Source organism: Galleria mellonella, unplaced genomic scaffold, assembly GCF_026898425.1.
Source record: "Galleria mellonella isolate WM207_F2 unplaced genomic scaffold, CSIRO_AGI_GalMel_v1 utg424, whole genome shotgun sequence".
NCBI classification, from domain to species: Eukaryota; Metazoa; Arthropoda; class Insecta; order Lepidoptera; family Pyralidae; genus Galleria; species Galleria mellonella.
In genome coordinates this window covers 3,448,200-3,469,686 of record NW_026442097.1, presented here as the reverse complement: position 1 = coordinate 3,469,686, position 21,487 = coordinate 3,448,200, and the positions used below count along the sequence as shown (strand labels likewise).

Genomic DNA, 21,487 nt, shown 5'->3' with positions numbered 1-21,487 from the left:
TTAATTTATCGGACAATGACCGAGATATGAACCCCGATACCTGTTATCACAACTGTATCGGACGGAATGAGGTTACACAGTATTATTTTACGGTGTTGTGAGTGCGATCTTTATGATTTTGCTCTATCTGTTATTTCATGGTACTTCTGTTCTATTCTTAAACGACTTAAAAGAAGAGGTTTTTGATGCGTCCGAATTGTTCTGTGTATGTTACGATGTCTTTGCAAAAATCAATCGGATTTTTTTTCACAATGTATTTTTATATATTTAAATAACTTTATTGACCAAAATAAAATAAGGTACAAAGAGCGCACTTAATGCTAGTAGCATCCTCTACTAGTCAACCTTTGAAATGAACAGTGAATCACGAACGCGGTACTTCATTATTGGGATAGGTAAAAAATAACTAATAATTTATACCTATAATATATAAATAAATTAAATATAAAATATGATGATTAGCTACTATTGTTGTAACGAGAATGTATGTTTGTATGTTTTCTTGTAATTGTTTGGTATTTCTTTTTTAATAATAATAATAAGGACAGCTTCAGCGAATGAACTCGATATCGTGGTGTTGGCACTCTCGAGGGTGTTTTTGGTGTATGCTCCCAAACCGCATGACAAGAACTTCGTGAAAGCCGTAACTAACAAGAAAAGAAAATATCTTGACTTACAAGTCACGAGGAAATATCGAGACTCACAATATCTGGACTTGGCTCACGAGGTGACCGAAATGTGGGCGCTGACGTCCACCGAAATCATCCCAATTGTTCTATCTGTGAACGGTCTTATCCCAGCCAGTCTGAATCAACACCTCAGATGGTTGGGATTCCGAAGCAGCTCACTTCCAGTAAAGATACAGAAAGCGGTGTTCTTAGATTCTGCCTGCATTGTACGCCGGTTTCTCTCCCTGGGGCCCTAAACCCCGGCCGACTGTGCTTCTGCCGGGGGTTAGTTTGCCATCTCTTCTCCTTAAGAGGGGAGATGTAAATTTTATTTTTATAAAATAATAATAATATTTATTTATTCAGACAACGTAAGGTCTATTTTGTTACTTATAATCTTAGATTATAAAATAGAATATGGAATCTCAAAAACAGGTCAACTTTTTGTCAGTTAATTGTCAAATTAGCTGACTTGTATTTTTATTAGTCTTCCATATACTTATGCACGCAATTAATCTTGGTAGAATTAAATTACGTAATAAATAAAATGAATATTTTTTTTGCATTAATAAGATGCAGAAATTTTAAGACAAAATAAACAGAAATTATAAAGGGATCACTCATAATTATTTATCATGCAAAATTGTATGAAAAATCAACCCGTTTTTCTCGAAGAATTTGTATGGAGACACTCTATCTATTACATTTATAACCTATCCTATCCAATATTTAAGGATGGAACAAGTCATTGGCAATTCATTTCAGGACACGGTTTTGTGCGTACTTTTTACTAAGTTTTTGTTTTTATTTTTTTATAACACAGAGAGCAAACGAGTAAGTCCGTTTTTACTAAGTTTACTACTGTGACCTTTTGTAGGTTTTGGGCTTTTGTGACCTTTTGAATTGAGTACCTTCTTCTTTTTGAAGTCGATTGAAAATCTGTAATAATCCCCAGTCTTCTGATACAAGTGTTCTACCGTGTGGTCCCGGATTAGAATGGGCCTTTTCCGTGGGTGTTATAAGAAACTTAAAACATCTCTAAAAGCTTAACTGCTTAACGCTTGGCAACTACTAGCAAAATTTCCCTTATGGGGTAGATTTATGTTCAGCAGCGGACAGTTAATGGCTGCTAAATAAAAAATTACAAAGAAAAATATGAAGTAGTTGCAAATTTTTTAAATTTGATTTATATGCAATGTATTCTATGATTAAATTTACAGAGCATTGTTTAAATAATCAATCAAAAATGTCGAAAATTTTTCAAATGTATTTCAAAATTGACAGATGATTACGACGTTGCCATACTTCGTTATGAACGCTCTTAATTCTCGCTGTCTATATTCGAGTTCTAATTTCAAATTCACAATTCCCATCTCAAAAAAGAGGTTTTAGAAAAATCTGGTCCTATATAAATAATAAAAAAAAATGTTAACCCTCTCGAGATGTGGTCCGGTTTGTAGCTCAATGGACTTTACATGTCCTGTCATTTTTGTACAGGGGGGCCAAACAAAGGGTTAAATTTGCGAGTGAAAACCCTCCACGACTGAAGGGCGGATTATTTATGAAGACTGGCCACATTTTTAAAATGTAGGTCATTTGAATCGATTAGAAGAAAAAAAAATATTTTTCTTGGATACAACTGAAAATGTTTAATGCGATAATGATTGATGCGGGCTTCTCGGCGCTCTTAATGTGTCACGTCTATTTTGTAACACCTGTTTTGAAAAGAGAATTCGGAATTTGAATAAAGAAAAATTGTTTATGACATTCTTAAAATAAATAAGTTTTATTCTGTTATATCTATTTCAAAGTCAATATACGAATGACTATTTGATGGCTAGAACAACTCCTCAAATTAAATATCTGCGGCTGGTACCTTCACAATTCTGCCTTGTATGCCGGCGTAAGCCAAACCATTCGCTTGCGCTTACAAAATTCAGTTTGTGTTGCAGAACGCACGCGCGCGGCCGTTCTGCGCGCCGAAATTTTCAAATTTGGAAGCTCCGCAAATTTTTCACATTTCGAACGTTTTGACAGTTGTGATTTTGTTTCTTTTTTTACACAAATTCTAATCGGACTTTATTTTGTTTTATGATCATTTGACAAGACAAGTGCTAATTTGGACTTTTCGTGTATCTACAGTGAGTTTTGGATTGTAACAAATGCATTGCGTTGGATGTGAGTAATATATAGTAAGCGTTTTGAGATTGTTCGTCCGTTGTACTTTGAACATGCGTTTGTGTAGTACATACTTTGTGGGCCAATTAGTTTACAAAATTGCTGTGTTCTTTTTCAAATTTTTAACACGATTCGAAACTTAAACATTCGGTAAAAATTAAATGGAAAAAATAAATAGTAAAAAAATATATTTATCGGCCAGTGTGTATTTATAGTTTATAGTAATAATTATTATTTCGTGTACTTGAAAAGGCTTGTATAATAATCACCCGTATACCAATTATCTATCACGAAACTTGCAATTTATCAAGGTCTCAGTTGCATGAGATCTCGTATTGCACTGTGCGAGCGAGAGGGAACAAAACGACCTTGCGTGACAGAAAGGGACAGAGAACGTTAGGAAACTGTTGGGAAATATCATTTTTCTCTTTCGGGGGCTGAAGGGCACTTTTTGTGTATTTGTATTATGATAATATATTTATCTGCTTTTGTTTGAACAATATTTAGGGCAATGTAAAGGTATAAAGTCAAACAGCTGTAATTTTAATGTTAAAAATTAGATGAAATCGAAATAATTAACATCCTATTAAGGGGTTGATTTTTAAAAAAACTGGACCTTTAAAAAATCAGGATGGGTAGAAAAACGTCAATAAATATGGGCAACCCCTATTGACATGGCATTTCCAGTTCTCAAATTAGAATGAAGCCCTAAATTTTTTTCTCGGTTTTCGGTTAATTTTTTTTTTGGCAAAAAATATTGGTCTCACTGACAGAAAGATTGCTAGTGATTTTGGCTGGAATATCCATTATAAAAATATCTATCTATTATACATATATCATATCGAGTAAAATTTTTGGAATAAAATAATTACTATCGTGTGAGGGTATAATTCTTAGGCCGCTTTCGTAATTCACGAGGGCTTCTATTAAAAGAAAATAAAAACCATAGATAAAGTCATAGTTTTTTAATACACGCACTAACAAAAAAAAAAATGAATCTTTTTAATTTTCTGAAATAAATAAAATAGATAAAAAATAATATTAAAAGGTAATTGAAGAATATGTGTTTGAGTCCTATTTCGAAATTTAAATATTCCAATTAGATACGTCAAAACTTTTAACCGATCAACTTATGAAAATGGAGTCAAAGGTTATGTAGTAAAAAGATTTATTGGCTTTAGTTAAAAATATATACAATAATAAATGAAATTAAAAAAATTAAGTAAGTTTCAAAACGCCTGAACAGATTTCCATAAGCTAACGCTTTGTGTAGTAATTAACGATGTACAATTTTAAAACAATTACTTGGCTCAATTACAATTCTTTCTTTCTTTCTAGTTATAAAGCTTCTTATAGTGAATGTAATGTGAATTGTACGACTGTAGCTGTGCCTTATATAAATAAATTGTAGCTAACAACCATCTCGATCAAGTCAGCTTTCTAACAAAAAAACCACATCATAATCGGTCTATTCGTTTAGGAGCTATGACGCCATACACTGACACACTGATGCATTAAACTTTTTACATTGGTGGTAAAAAAGTATACGCAAAACCAATAGATTAATAATAATTTTAATAGAATGTACGATAGATTTAAAGTTAATACCTTAAGAAAAAATCAAGTAATTTTGAGTGAAAACAAAGGTCAAAAAGTCAAAGAGAGTGTCTTCTCGGGGTGCTAGTGAGTGTAGATAGGTGTGGATGAAGTAAATTTTTTTTAATGTGTGAAAACGGAATGATCAGTCACTCTTCGTGACGAATTCACCAGGAATTAACTACTATGGTTTCCAGGGGCGAACCACGTGAACGTCGTCCTGATAGGGTACTATTACTTATAATCCCACTTCCCCAGTCATGTCAATTGGTTCATCGTGATGAATTTACCAGGAATTAATTATGATGGTATCCGGGGCGACTATGTGGAGGTCGACCTGACAGTCAGCTTCAAATCTTTCTCTCTTTGAATCAATCATGGCTCTCGTATTCTGTTAGCATTCTAAGTAATGTCAATCATAGATAATTGGATGTGTCTAAGACTGTGTTTTAATTTTTTTTTAAGTCTTGCCAATCATCAAGTCTGGCTTGATTACCGTATTCACACGACTTCAAAAAGAAAGAGTTTCTCAATTAACTTTATCAGTTCATAACCAATTTGGAAAATTCTTTGTCGCAATGAAAAGGTTTTGTCACAATTGAAGTTGGTGTTGTTCACTTTTTTAATTTTACTTCACTAAAACAAAAATAGTAAGACTTCAAACGTGATAATATTAATATGGAAGACCAGTGTCAACCCTACTGATTGTGAAAGAAATTAAAAATGTATAATTATACTCTATTCATTGTAGCATGATGTCGATGATATTTTATCAGTTTTTATTGTATCCAACTTAAAACAGTTCCATGTTTTGAGTTGGATTTTTTGGAGACGAATTTAAACTTTTGATCATAATAAATACCTTCTGATCCGTAAGTCTGTTTCAATTCAACTTAATTTAAATATAAACAAACGAATAATACTAATAGTGGTCATCATCATTAACATCATATCAGCTGTTGTATGTCCATTGTTCAACATAGGCCTTCTACATAGACTATCATAAGGGATGTTCCTTATGACAGTACACCATAAGGTGGGTTTACACTTAGGAAGCGTGGCAACTATTGGCAAAATCCATTAAATTATTTCATTAAGTCCATTCTTATTAGTACATAAAATTTAGTCCACTAATACAAGAGGATTTTATAAATTTGGTTGTTTTGGTTAAATTTTAAGAGGGTCTGGCTGCGAGAGCTAGTATAAAACATACTGAAACTTAACTAAACAAGAAAATAAACTATGTATCTATTTCAATTAATAAATAATTTAATAGTGAAGAAGAATATTTAAAAATAATAATTAATTAACGAATTAATCTTAGACTATTTCATTAAGTCCTTTCTTATAAGTATAATATAGTGTACTAATGAAAGAGGACTTCATAAATTTGGTTGGTTTGGTTAAATTTCAAGAGGGCCTGAGTGCGAGAGCTAGTACAAAATATATTTTGCCTTCAAATAGATGTAGTTATCTCTAATATTATACGCATATACCGGTTCTGTGGCTTTAGCGTGATGCAAGGACATACTGATGTACTTAACCACTATTAGTGTTCGATACCGAGCGATTCGTACCTTTGATTTGGTCCTATATTTTAATCCTATTTTCAACCAACTTAAAAAAATGAGATTCTCAATTCGGTTGTATTTTTTTAAGTTTGCTATCTCATAAATCCGTCAATTGTAAACTAATTTGGAAAATTCTTTTTTATCTCAAAGGATATACTTACAGATTGGTCCCGTGGAAATTTTATTAAAATCGCTTTAGTAATTCAGTTTTTAAATTATTCTTCTGCGGTACCATACATTTTGACATGTTCAGCTATTGTCTGCAACTATCGAAAAAAGAAAGGTTTAGTCTCATTTTTCCATTAGTATACCCGTGCATACCCGTAATCCGAGTGGCGGCGGTAGGCTCGCCCCTTACAATATTGGTTTCTAAAAAGCTCGGCAATATATGTGTATGATGAGTGTTAAATTTACCATAACCGTTTACCGCTTACCAGAAAGATTTAAACGAATTGAAAATCTCATATTTTGATGGCGTTAAAAAAAGAAAATAAAAACTGACTTAAAAAAGGAGAAGGTTATATTTTAATGTTTGTTATCTCATGACTCCGTTACTTATAAACCGTTTTGGTATTTTTTTTATTTGAAAGGATATACAGTTTTAGATTGGTTCCGTAGAAATTTCATCAAAATCGGTTCAGTAGTTTGATTTTTATATGTAAATAACTCGTTTCATTACGATTGGAGTTGGTGTTTTTTTTTTGGGAGCAAAATTTCCTTTATCCTCATCATCATATCAGTCGTTAACTGTCCACTGCTGAACATAAGCCTCCCCCAATTGGGGGTTTGCCAATAGTTGCCACGTTTTCACAGTCAGGCTTTTGGGGATGTTTTAAGAGGGACGCTGCTGTCCTTCCCTCGCCTTTCCTATTCCTTTCCCGTGGGTGTCGCCTCTTACGACACCAACGGGAAAGTAAATGGTGGCCTATTCTATGCTGGGACCTACACGGCTTTTACTTACTAAAAGGTAAATAGTGATGTACTATTGCTTCATGTGTAGTAACTTCTATTTTGTTATCATTTGCGAAAACCTGTTAATAGCTTAGTTTATAATCCTGGATTGTTTCTATATACACTAGTGTAACCCTGGTTTTCCGGGGGGGAAGGGATTGTTAGAAATGCGAATTATCAGTCCCATTGCTAACAATCTACCCTAACAGGTCGACCTCCCTATGGTCCCTCTGGAAACCATCATGCTGAATTCCAAGTGTATTCATCACGACGGACTAACTGATCTGCCTTTTCATCCTTACCTATCATCCCTCACTGGTGCCCCGCCAACGTATATCGTTAGCACAGGCGGGGTTACTATTTTTTTATTTATTTTTAGATAATTTGGATCCATTTTTGTTAGTATATTTATTTATTTCTATACTATTATCATTCATTAAAAAAAACCTAGTTGTCCTCTAAATAAATATATATATAAATACATGATAATAATATCAATAGTCCAATCGATATTCAGATACATCCGGCTCTTGCTTTTAGCATATATCGTATAATGGGTAATAATAATTACGTTTATCAAGCTCTCGCCGCTTTCACATGGGTTTTTGGCAGCGAACTTTCACTTGCTCCGTGTACGGAACAAGGCATAAGCGTTAGAGATTTGTTTAAAATATCTTTGAACTGCTATATTTAAGTACTGGGGAAGGTTAAACTAATCATTCATCATCATCATCACCATCAAATCAGCCATTTACGGTCCACTGCTGAATACAGGCCTTTTCAATAAAAAGGGTTTTGCCATTAGAAGGGTTGTCAAACGCAGTTAGGCTTTGGTGATGTTTTAAGAGGGACGCTGTTGCTTATCCTTCGACCATTACTTTCCCTTAGTCGCTTCTTACGACACCCACGGGGAAGAAAGGGATAGCTTGTTCTATACCGGGACCACACGGCTTTTAACCTATAGTCTATTTGAATAGAATTTAATGAAAAAAATATCAAGTTTTGTTGAAAATATCAAAGAAATACTCTCTAAATAAAATGTAATCGACTGATCTATTTTGAATGTTTTATTACTATTTATATTTTCATTTATTATTTTCATTAAGTTCTCTTGAAACATGTTATACTTAGAGAGACCGTGCTTCACCTGGGGAAGGAGACTATCTCTAGAGTCGGCATGCATGTGAGTGACGAGTTATGAAATTGGACAAAGCATGATATGTATGTTAAGATAGAAGCTTTTGGCATTCGACTCAAGCTGCTTACTCCCCAAGAGACTTGTCGTGAAGATAGATTTAATTTGATAAATACCGTCACATTATATAATGGTAACACTTTGAATTTAAATTAAATTTCCTCTTTCCTTCTTAGAGTATTATAATATTATATTTAAAAGAACAACTTCATTAAATGTATGCGTAAAAATATTATTAAAAGAAAAAAAATTGATTTCTTGTTTGAAATGGATAAAATAAAAATACCTAATCACATACATTAGATAGTAACATGTATTTTTTATTATTAAGATATTTACAATAATAGCATTAATGTATCTATCTACTAGAGCGAAGCCGGAGCGGATCGCTAGTAGTACATATTAATGAGATTATGATATATAATATTATGCATACATTCATTCATACATACATACATACACATGATTACGTTATAAGTTACGTAATCATTTCGCATGTGAAATAAAAATATTATATTTAATCAAATGGAAAAATAATTAAAACAAATAATGTAATACTTTTTAATCGACTTCAACTTTAATTATAAACAACTAGCGACCCGCCCCGGCTTCGCGCACAGGGGTTATTATAAGGTTCTCTATTTTTTAGCTTTTTTTTAAGTTTTTGTAAGTGAAAGAATTTTTAAAATCGGTTAAGTATTTTAAGTATATGTATTAAAAAAAAACTACTTTTATTTTACAATTATATAGTTTAGACAACAACCACTCCTATCAAACTATAATCATCGCTTTATTTTAATCCGCTATCGCGTCGCTTGCCGCTGTCGCTTCTAACTTGAGCGTACACCGCCAAAAGTAGCGGCTTTCGCGCGTGTGTGTGCGTGTAACGTAACGTTGTGCAACTGTCGCTGCGCGCGCGCACCGACCGACTGCTGATTAATATAATCTATTTCAATAGAAAATTCAAATTTTTCCGCAATCTGCAGTAATCCGCTAATACAAACTGCAATACAGTTTGTATTAGCGGTTGCATTTCTGTTTTTTTCATTAATTGAAATACTAGAGTTAATCTATGCAACTTTAATGGCTGATGTAATTTTTAAACGGATGTGTTTGTTTGAACGCGTTAATCTCTGAAACCAGTCTAATTTCTTTTTTCAATCGACTTCAAAAGGACGGAGGTTCTCAATTCGATTGTGTGTTTTTGTTTTTACGTTTGTTATTTCATTACTCCGTCAGTTCTAAACTGATTTGTATTTTTTTTTTTATCTAAAGGGATATGCTTACAGATTAGTCTCTTAAAAGTTTTATAAAAATCGGTTCAGTAGTTTAGTTTAAAATCAAAATAACTGGTATTGACTTAATTGAAGTTATTTTTTTAATTTTAATGTAGACATTATATTTCATAGTATAAATTACTTTAGTAACGTAGTAAATATTACGCTTCATAATGAGTCTATAATTATAATTATTTTCAACCGATTTCAAAAAAGAAGGAGGTTCTTAATTCGGTTGTCTTTTTTTATATTTGTTACCTCATAACTTTGTCATTTATAAACCGATTTAGAAAATTCTTTTACTATTTGAAAGGATATATTTACAGGTTAGTCCCATAGAAATTTTATCAACAGTAGTTTAGTTTTTAAATTAAAATCCACTTAGGATTTGCTTCAATTGAAGTCAGATTTATTTAAGGAATACATTCTTAATTGTTTTATTTAGAGAACAGGTTTAAACATTAGAACAGCATCAAAACCTTACTTATTCATATACATTACGTTACTGGCCAGTTTTTGCAAAGAAAATGTGGAAAAAAAAATCATATTTAAAAATAATTTCGCTCGCTAGCTGTACAGTGTACTGTAAAATACTCGGAGAAACATCAAAGGGAGTGACATAATAGAGCTGACGCCTCTATAAGCACATATACCATAGACAACACATAGTGAAGAAAAGTAGTGTTTCAGTTGGGATACCTCACTGGCCACGCGGGATCGATTCCGAGCATGCGCACACCGAGCCGGCACTTCCGACCCCCTCCCCGCCCCGAACTGAAGCTGAAACTCACCCCACTGCAACTGCACTTCAGTGCATGCGAGAACGTCACTAAAAACTGAAAAAATACAACGCAATAAACTCTCAAAGTATTAACAAAAAACACATTCCATTTACAAAGTTTCGTGTTTCCAATTAAATATATATATATATAAAGACACTTTAAATTTCGAATATGTGCCTGTACGCGTGTGATTTAACCGTCGCGTTTTTCTAACACTGGCCGGCAACAAGAGGTCGAAGGGACGTTGACGATTACGAACTATGAAGAGGAAAAAACGCATCCACGGCAAATTCAGGAACCGCATACGTAACCATAGATTACAAGACAAATATACTCTATGAATAGCAGCATTGTGACAATATTCGATTTATTTCCGAGCGCATTTAACAAAAGTATAATAATAAATAAATATCACAATTTATTCAATTTACACGCATTATAATCGTAAAACAATAGTTTTTATCCAATAATATATAATATATCACAAATATTTAGTATCTAAACGCCCACAAGTATGTATAAATATCCAAGCAAATAAACCCAAAACCTTACGAACGAAATTTTAGACTGATATTTAAATCCATGTAGTTGACGAGAGTATAGCGTATTTACATTAGTTGAGGATTTGAGAAAGTTTATAATTAGTATATTAATTTGTAATATATTTATAAATGCAATAAAAAAGAATTCAAATAAAATCAGGGATCAGTGAATAGGCCTTACAATTTTGTACAACGGACGGACAATCCGCAGAGTTAAGAAATGGAGGAACTGTGAGCGCGGCTTTGGTGCGGTGTTATGGAACAGTTGTTGTGAGGAATCCGGTCCCGGTCGGGACCAACCATGTTGAATATGTTTGATATGTGGAACTCGGTGAGCACCAAGCTGGAGGCACAGAGCAACGTGCAGCAGAGTCAGCAACCACACACCTCAGGTGGGAGCATTAAAGGTAATTTCCAGTTAATCATGGCGTCGTGCCGAAAAAAAGAATGGAAAAACCTTATTGAACCTTTTTATTGGGATAACATAAGGAGGATTATTGTATAAAAGTCGTCTGCTAGAACACCTCTGTTCCACTCGTATTTCTGCCGTAAAGCAGTTGTGCAAGACTGTGTTTCGGTTTGCAGGGTGGGATATGGTAGTGAAGTTACAGGGTACGGAGGCATACCATAGTCTTCAGAAATAGCAACGCATGGGTGGTACCAGAGCAATTACAGTGTAGTCTTATGATGCCCACTATAGATAACTGTCCACTTTCCAGCAGACGGTCTCTTAGCTTGATTGCCATTTCATGTTGCATGAAGGAAAAATCCCATACTTTTTGTTGACTTTAATTATAGTTTCTATTTAGTATTTACTTGGTTTACATTTTTGATTTAAACTTTCTATACATTGGTTATTTGTTTAGAATTATTTTGTTTAATTCCGCCACCATTAGTATGTGTTTGACTGCTAACACTAGATGATTGACCACCACTATTACTAACAGAAGTTCCACAGTCTTCCATCAATCTTCGAATGTTAAACGGCAAAACTAATGGTTAACACTAGACTTTAAACGACGGTTTAATAATTTGCTTGAACATGCCTCGTTTAATGGTGAATCACGTGTCGCAAAACGTGCGTGAACAAAATGGCAGTCAGAGATTGATTGCTAATATGGAAGGTTGTGAAACTTCTGCTAGTAATAGTGGTGGTCAATCTTCTAGTGTTGGCAGTCACACACATACTAATGGTAGCGGAACTAAACAAAATTGTTTCTAATCAAATAACTAGTGATATGGACTTCCGCAAGATAACATCTAAGTCAGTAAAATGTCTATACATAGTCTATCGGTAATAACTCTTTTCAAGCAGGAGAGTCTCAATTCGTTCGAATATGTTTTGTGACTATGTCACAAATTCCGAACCGAACTTCATAATTATTTTTGTGACTTCTCGTGCAGAGCAAAATGTGTTTGTGAATATTAAAAGTGATCTAGATAGCTAAAAAAATATTTTATTCAAACACTGGCTGGTGACCGCGACTTTGTCTAAGTAGAAATGAGTTTTATACTCTTTATTTGAGAAATAATTAATTCCCCATACAAACTTTCATCAGCTGAAGTAGCATTTTAAAATTTTATTTTCGCAATAAAAAGAAGCCATGTCCTTCTACAAGGTCCAATCTGTTTTATACGAAAATTTATCATAATTGGTTTAGTAATTTAGACGTGAAAAGATGTAATATCTACATCAATATATATATTTGATAATGAAACGGTGCCCCGTGTAGGTGCAAACTGAAAATCAGCGCTGAACGAACATCAGTCCAGCAAAAGCTGAGTTTGTACCTATTGCCAGGCGCATACGATTAATGGACAATATATTGATTAATTAATATATGTACATTATAATTTGTGAAGAATGGCAATAAATTTTATTATTATTATTATTATTATTAACAGACACACTGAGTCACTTTCGCATTTATAAACTCATATTTATAATTTTTTTTTATTGGATGAAAATGGAATGGTAACCCCGCCTGCGCTAACGGGATACACTGGCGGGGCACCAGTGAAGGCTGATCGATGAGGATGAAAACAGGCCAGTTAGCCTATCATGATGAATTCATCAGGAATTAATCATGATAGTTTCCAGGGGGAACCGCGAGGAGGTCGACCTGGTTGGGTATATTGCTAGCAATGGGATTCTCAGTCTCCATTACTAACAATCCCTTTCCTCCTACATTTATAATATTAGTAGGGATTAATAGGCGAGTTTATTGTTTGTTACATAACGCCTTAATGGCTTAACCAAAAAGTATGAAATTTGGTATATACTCGTGCGTACTCTATGGGATAGAGAAGAACATAGGCTACTTTTTACCCCGGTCAGTAAATATATTCCAGTCACACGAACGAGGTCGTAGGTAAAAGCTAGTTAACATTATAAATGCAAAAGTTTGTAAGAAAGGATGAATGGACAGATATTTGTTATTATTTTACACAAAAATTACTGAACAGATTTGAATGAAATTTGAAACACGAGTTTTTTTTATGCAACTTAGAATAGCAAATAAGCTGACGGCCCACTTGATGGGTTTCCATCAAGTAACGGTTGCCTATAGACATGAGTAGTACCATGGACATAACGGAGTATATTGTTTCGCTCATGATAGTCCCCATGCGTTGCCATTCCTGAGGACTCAGGTGTTATTCCTCTGTACTCTGTAAATTCACTGCCATATCCCACCCTTCAAATCGAAACACAGCAATGCAAACAACTGCTTCACGGTAGAAACACGAATGGGACAGAGGTACCCAAGAAAACAACTTGTGTACAAAGTCTCCCTCTCGTATCTGGGGAGGTTATATCCTAATTTAGTATATATATACATATATCAGCCGTTAACTGTCCACTGCTGAACATAAGCCTTTCCTGTAAGGGAAGTTTTGCCAGTAGTTGCCACGTTTGGCAGGCGGGTTGGCAACCGCAGTTAAGCTTTTAGTGATATTTTAACATTAAGTTCCTTAGTTACCTCTTATGATACCCACTGGAAAGGAAGTGGTGGTTTATTCTGGGCTAGCAACACACGGCAACTAAGCATATATGACACTTTACTGATTCACGCAGACAGTGTCGCGGGGTGCAGCTAGTGTTTATTTATTATTAATTTAATAAGTACAGGGCAAATTTATAAATGAACATGATGTAGTACAACAGAATCTAGTTTATCGGTACCCGATTACAACAACGCTCGAGTGGAGAGTCATAGATAAAATGATTCATTATATTCGACAAAGCTAAAGTTAAAACCGTAAGTTGCACAAACACATTTGTCAAAGAGGTAAAAGAGAAAGAACAAGTAAATATTACCTACTACCATATACTAATACCCATCGGGGGGAAAGGGGATTGCTAATAATAATAATAATAATAAACTCTTTATTGCGTACAATAGAGTTGTATACAAGGAGTATTTATACGGAACTAGCGGCCCGGTACGTGCTTCGCTACGTATAAAGTGAAATGATTAAAAAAAAAAAAAATGACCGCATAAATGACATAACAACATGCTTGTACCGTCAACATATAAAAAGTTTCAATTATTTCAGCACAATCCCCATCTTAAAAATAAGTTTGAATTTGACACAAAAATCCCCATTAACAAAATGATCCGCCATTTATTGAATTCATTTGTTACAAAAAATGTGATAAATGAAGAACCGCTCGACCGATTTTCTGCAAACTTCACATAAACTATCTACTAAATAGTCCGAACAAAGCCTAAACATTTGGTTTGGATACGTGAGACCTTTCTTAAGTTATAAAATTACAACAAAAAGTGGCATTAATTTATATATATATAGATGTGCATATACAAAAGGCGTCCTTATCGCTAAAAGCAATCTCTTACAGACAACCTAATAATGGGGATTAGTATGCCCATTGCTAGAAATACACCCTGTCGGGTCGACCTCCTCGCGGTTCCCACTGAAAACCTCTTATGTTCAATTCCAAGTAAATTAATCTTGGTGTGTTAGTTATTAATAAAATGGTAGTCCCGCCTGCGCTATCGGTATACGTTTGCGGGGCACCAGTAGTGGGATGGTAGGTGAGAATAAAAAGGCAGGTCAGTTAGCCCATCGTGATAAATACACATGGAATTCAGCACGATGGTTTCCAGGGGGGACCACGTGGAGGTCGACCTGACAGGGTATATTGCTAGCAATGGGACTAGTAATTAATTACAATTACGCATTACTAACAATCCCTCCCCCTTCCTATTAGAGTACGCAGAAACAATGGAACGCCAAATGCTTCGATTCAAACAAATCTCAGGTAAACTTTACGGATTGCAAATAGATAGTTGTAAAAAACCGTTTACAGTTAATTACTCGCAGCGTAATTGCGTGAGTAGCAAACTTTTTTTAATTAAGAAGAGTGAATATTTGAAAGTCGATAAAAAATAAATAAAAATAACGGGTTTTTAAAAGACATATGTATGTCTTGTGATATTGATTCTTTAAATTAATAAAAAAAATGTTAAAGAAAAACTAATAGTAAATATATTATTATAACTATTTATAAATAAAAATATTAAATACATAAAAAATATGTTTAAATTTCTTTTTCGTAATAAACATGTCTTCAGTGGACTTCAGAAAGAACGAGGTTCTCAATTCGTTTGTATTTTTTTTTATGTTTGTCACCTCATAACTCCGTTAATTAAAAACCGATTTGGAAAATTATTTCTTTATTTGAAAGAATAAACTTGCAGATTGGCCCCATAATAATTTTATCAAAATCGGTCCAGTAGTTTAGTTTTAAATCAAAATAATTAGTTTTATCACAATTGAAGTCGTTTCTTTTTGTGTGGGACACAATCTTTTATAACTAATTACATTAAAATGCTTGTTTAGTGTCTTTTCCATTAATAACATAACGTAACAATATGATGGCAATAATATTACAAGGCGGCCGTCGCGGCGTGAGATAATCAGTTAGGCATACAAGAATATACCGAGAACAACACAAAATTTCTAGAAAGTAAGCAAAACACTTCTTTTCCGGTGTATTAATACATACATAATTGTTTCTTATTTCGTTTTATAGTTACGCAACTGAAAGTTACACGTTAAGAAAGTGGCCAATTAAAATTCGGTAACAGTTGGCCGTCTCTGGCATTGTCGTAGCTCTATCTCATTCCTATCGCGTGATGTAACAGCGTAAGTGTTTTAAACATATGCATTTTTTAGAACTTTTAATAAATGGCGCGCTAAAATTTGAATTTCGAAAGCGCAGTTGATATCGGAACGGCGCGTTTAATTTTTTCTTTTCAATATAATTGACATTTAATTTTCAACTTTCACGAGAGTATAGTGCTCGAAATTTAAAATAATAAAGGACATTTCGCATGCCTGTCTCAAGAAAGCACCGACTCGAAATCTGGTTTCTTTTTTTTAAATAATAACACGTTCGCGTTGCGTAACGCGAGGTGGAATAACGGCGATAACCAGTTTACGACTATTTATTTTTCTGTTTTATTATTCATATGTGAATGGAACTGGACCAGTATTTGCCCCTATCGAAATTTTTAAATGTCATTCGCGATTAAAGGGACATTGCAAATTTTACTGGTTTCTCACGATGTCTGTTCAACGGCGTTGTTTCTAAGCTCACTTCAAAATGTGATTAAATTTCAAAATTATAATAAAAATACTTATTTTTCATCGAATCCACATCAGAAATACGATATGCCTTTAAGTTTGTAATCTAAGATTTATGTTTAGATATTTAAGCAGATGATATAATTAATGCGTAAAATGAAAAGAAACAAAAACGTCATCTTTGAAGCATGCTCATGTAGTTTAGTATATTATTTTATATTTATTGTACAAAAAAGTAGCTATTTCAACATTGGAACTTTGATATATTGCTTAATAATTTATAACCACATCAACAAAATTAAAAAAAAAGAACTAAGTCATTAAAAATACAGTAGTGCTGATATTACAATACCTAATAAACAAGTTTGATTGTTTTCATCATACTTAGCTATTTTTAGTGCTGGCACAAAATAACAATTCGTTCTCTATTTGAAAAATTATCACAATAATTATCATGTAATATTTATTTTTATTTAAATTAAATTCTTTGTTCAATAGCCTTTAGTGTCGTAGAGTTTATCCATACATAGACATAATAAGTACCGTTGATATTTGGTAACAGTGTCACGTGATAAACATAAAATAGAATGAGTAAGGTGCTAAACTAGCTATATATCTATCAAGCAGCGTACTTGAAACTGGGTTTTTACGCGAATTACTTATCTCGTAAAATTAAAGAAAATCCTTAGAATTTCTCTTGATTATTATAACTTAATCAAATATTATTTGTTAAAACTTCCAAAAGGAGGTTCCCAACATGTTCATTTTTTTAATTTTATGTTACGTTACCGATTACGTTGCCAATTACGAAAGTAATTTAACAAAGCTTTTCGTAACCGATAAGAGGTATTATTCCCGTGTTAGTCACATAATAATTTTGTGATCATTGAAGTTGCTGGTTGTGAACACACAAATGTGTATGCTGTTTACCGGTGTAATATTTTGTCACGTTTGAAGTCGCTTTTATTTTGCGGAGCAAAATATACTCGTGCTTGATCAATTTAAAAAGATCATTATTCGTTCACTATGTAATTGTTATAATTATTTCAACACCATCTGTTACAAAATATCGGTAATAGTGACTGCAGTTTGCATTATAGCTCAATAATACATTTCGATACAATCGATCCACTTTTCGTCACTCTTGTCACAATCTCCCTATCACGTGATATCATTAATCACTTAACGAAAACCAGTAATGTAAATTGAACTACTGATTTTATTATTTACTAGTTTTTACCCGCGACTTCGTCCGCGTGACCGAAATTATTTTGTATGTTTGAGATAAAAATGTCAAATGTCATGACGTTTGGTTGGGGTCGTTAAATGACCGAGAGATCACAAGCACGCAAATAAAAAAATAAACAAATTTACTTTCACATTTATAATATTAGTAACTTATTAAAAAAAAGTTATGTTAATTACACTACGGATATTATATAAGACTGTAGTGAATAATTAAATAATTTAATTTGTGAGTTTATCACCGCGTTAATTTAAGAATTAGATATTTTTTATTGTAAGAAAATTACTTAACATTTAAATACTTTTTTTTTAATTACCCATTGCAGTTTTACATAATATTCTATTATTATTTTTTGCATATGGTTTTTAATTATTTAAAGTAGGTTTTTTTTTAACAATTTGCTGTATTGAGTAAGCTGGCGGTCCACTTGGTGGAAAGTTGTAACTGTCGCATATAAACATCAACTAAATGAATCACAGAATACAGTGTACCACCTGAAATACTCCCATGCTTTTGTATTCCTGAGGCCTAAAGTATTATGTCTCCATACCCTGTAAATTCACTGCCATATCCAACAATTTTTCGTGGAACTCATTAAAAATTTCCGTTCCAGAGGCTTGACGTGTTATGCCTTTATATCCTGTAATATTACTCCAAAATCCTACTCTTCGAATCAATACACAACTATGTAATCACTGCTATTTATTGGTAGCAACACGAGTGGGAGAAAGGCACACATTTATAATTCGTTATAAATATAACAAGCTGTGAAAATATAAAATCACAGTTATTATTCCTAGTTATATTGTGGCCATCCCTATTACGAGTAATATTAGGAAAAATCTAAATACACAAAATGTTGAGACATTAAGTGAAATTCGATCTTGTTTATTGTTATAAGCAATAATAGCTGTGAAATCACTATTTTATATCATTATGTATCACATTATAAATATTTGCTGATTTTGTTGGATTTGGATTATTTTAATTATTAATACATTCGGCAATAAAATTGTGATTATTCGATATTGAACCTATTTTAAAAGGAATAGTTTCTTATTTCGACTGCGTAATATAATATATATAAAATATTTATAATATTTTGTGCGTATCGTGTCATGTTTTATTCGCCAGTTACCGATTTTGCAATGAAATTATATATTGCATTTCGAAGTAATATTTTACCTATCACTTCGTATGCCTGGATTTCAGAAGTCGGAAAACTAATGAAATTTATCACTTCTAGATAGCGTTTTAAGATGACACATTCATTAGGTTTTAAGACGTTCATAAATACAAATATTGAAACCGCATCGATTTTGGTGCAGTAATTTTTGCGTGATGGCGGAACAAATATACAGAGCGATAAAAATATTGCCAGTAACTACAGGCAGGTTGGCAGCCGCATTTAGAATTTTAGAGATGTTTTAAGAGGGACGCTGCTGCCCATCCCTCGACCATTAAGTTCCCTTAGTCGCCTCTTAGAACACCCACAGGAATAGAAGCCGTAGCCAATTCTAAGTCATAATGCTTAAACGGAGGGAGGAATGGGATTGTTAGCAATGGAGTTTGACAGTCCTATTGCTAGCAATATGCCTCATTAGGTCGACCTCCACGTGGTTCCCCCTGGGAACCATCGTAAAAAATTCTTGTTGAATTCGTCACGATGGGCTAACTGACCTACTTCATCCTCACCTATCATCCTTCACTGGTGCCCCGCCGGTGTATACCGATAGCGCGGCTGGGATTACCATTCCATTATCATCCATTAAAAAAAATGCTTAAACGGAATAGCTCGTCATTCATAGATATATGACCGAAGGCACTGTTTTAAAGATCAAAATGAAGTCGTAATAGCAATGTAATTATTGGATCTTTATGTCACGAAAGTCAGTAAATGCGCACGTGATGACTTTGGCATTGTAAGGATTAATCGGCTTTGATAAGTTTTATTAAGGGATGAAAATGGAATAGCAATCCTATTTTACGTTATCGATATACATTAGCACGGTATCTGTGAAGGATGATAGGTGAGGATAAAGTCAGGCCAGTTAGAAATAACCATAGTGGTTTCTACGTGGCGTTCGACCTAACAGGTTAAATTGTTAACATTGGTAATTTAAACTCTTATTAACAACTAGCTGCTCGTATGTTTGATTTGCCACCGTTAAATTTTTTTTAACAAAAACAAAAATATCAACAACCGAAGTACCAGGATAACATAAACATGTGACTGGTCCAACGAACGTATAGAAGTACGCAAGAAAAAGTTGCACGGCCAAGACCCATATAGCGCGGACGATGCGTGCCGACCGACCCGACTTGGTACTTGTTGAACCTTCAGAGTTTAATGACACTTGTATAAATTATTTGTTGACTATGTAATAATGTTGTAGTTATGAAAAGAAACGTAATTTCATGTATGCTCATGTATTTTGAATGCGTAGATGATTTTGTTATAAATCATCATTACCATTACATCAGTCGTTAACTGTCCACTGCTGAACACAGGCCTTCCCCTGTTGGAAGGTTTTACTGGTAGTTGTCACGCTTGGCAGGCGGGTTGACAACTGCAGTTAGGTTTTGATCATGTTTTAAGAGAAAACTCCCTTGGTCGCCTCTTATGACACCCACGGAAAAGGAAGGGATGGCTTATTCTGTGTCAGAATACACATGGTGTAAATGTATAAAAATATAGAACTGCTATGTTCTTTATTCTACTGAATTTGAAATTCGAAAATTAGTGAGGATAGATGAATTTATTACTCTTTCACGCAAAAAGGCCGTAAAGTGTTATTTTTCGGCGGTTTCAGGGACAGCCACCTGGTACTGCGCATCACGCACTGTCGACACCACGTGTTAACATACATATTACATAATTTTTATGTATTCTTAAATATGTATTTTAAACTTTAAGGTTTGTCTATGAGCCTACGTTTATAATAAAACTTGTTGTCTAAAATAATAAGATTATGTTTCACAAAAAGTAAACCGAATTCAGTTGTAGCAAAACCAGTTATTTTTATTTAAAACTTAAAGTACTAAATCAATTTTGTTAAAATGTCTATAGGACCAATCTGCAATATAATTTCAGACATAAAAAAATTCTAAATCTGTTTTCAATTGACGGAATTATGAGGACAAACATAAAAAAATTGAGAATTTCCTTATTTTTTAAGTCGGTTGATTACGTTAGTAAATACATATAAAATAAAAATGGCAGAATTCATTTAAATGAAATTTCGTACACGAGTAGGTTATATCCTAACTTGTACAAATGATATGTTATACACAAATGCACGCGGGAAAAGCTGCTAAAGCTAGTCTTTACTAATATTATAAATATAAAAGTAAGTTTGTTATATTTAAGCGTTTTAAGGGATTGATTGATTGACAGATAGATAGATAGCTCAATCAATTTTAATGTAATTGGGTAGATAGGCAATATTTGGGGCAGGGTAGAACATAGCATACTTTTTATTTTACGTAATCCATCAAGAAAATCGGTCACATGGATGAGGTCGTGGTTAATAAATAATAAAACTGAAAACTTTTTAATAATTTCAAAGTGCGTTGTTCTTAATTTACACATAGGTAGGACATAATCGCAGTGATATATTTATAAAACAAAAAATTACGTAGTGAACCTACTTCTTTTAGGAATCGTTTAGAAATTGCTAAAGTATCAAGTGCAATCATGCATGGTACACACATTTCTGTATGCGCATGCGTGGAACATGCACTCAGGTACTAGTGAAGTGACTAGCAGGGACTGATAAGTACTAGACTCAGATGTGTGTGTGTGTGTGTGTGTGTGTAGCGGTGCTGCCTTCACAACTAATTGTCTAGGCGCTGTCAGCAATGATAT

At 33.5% G+C, this 21,487-nt stretch overlaps 1 protein-coding gene across 9 annotated transcripts in view; it reads left to right on the top strand.

Annotated features, from left to right (window-relative positions):
• The window catches only part of LOC113515726 (probable nuclear hormone receptor HR3), a 178,192-nt gene that overhangs the window by 40,183 nt on the left and 116,522 nt on the right, over window positions 1–21,487 (top strand). Inside the window, exons 1-2 of one of the 9 annotated variants that reach the window (XM_052898276.1) lie at window positions 2,602–2,809; window positions 10,972–11,167. The exons of 3 other annotated variants lie outside the window; for them this stretch is intronic. In XM_052898276.1, coding sequence (XP_052754236.1) covers window positions 11,062–11,167 — 106 coding nt within the window. In that variant the 5' untranslated portion in view covers window positions 2,602–2,809; window positions 10,972–11,061. Of the gene's footprint in view, window positions 1–2,601; window positions 2,861–10,920; window positions 11,168–21,487 lie in introns of those variants that run through there. 5 more of the 9 variants (XM_052898277.1, XM_052898273.1, XM_052898274.1 and 2 more) reach the window with 5 other exon arrangements.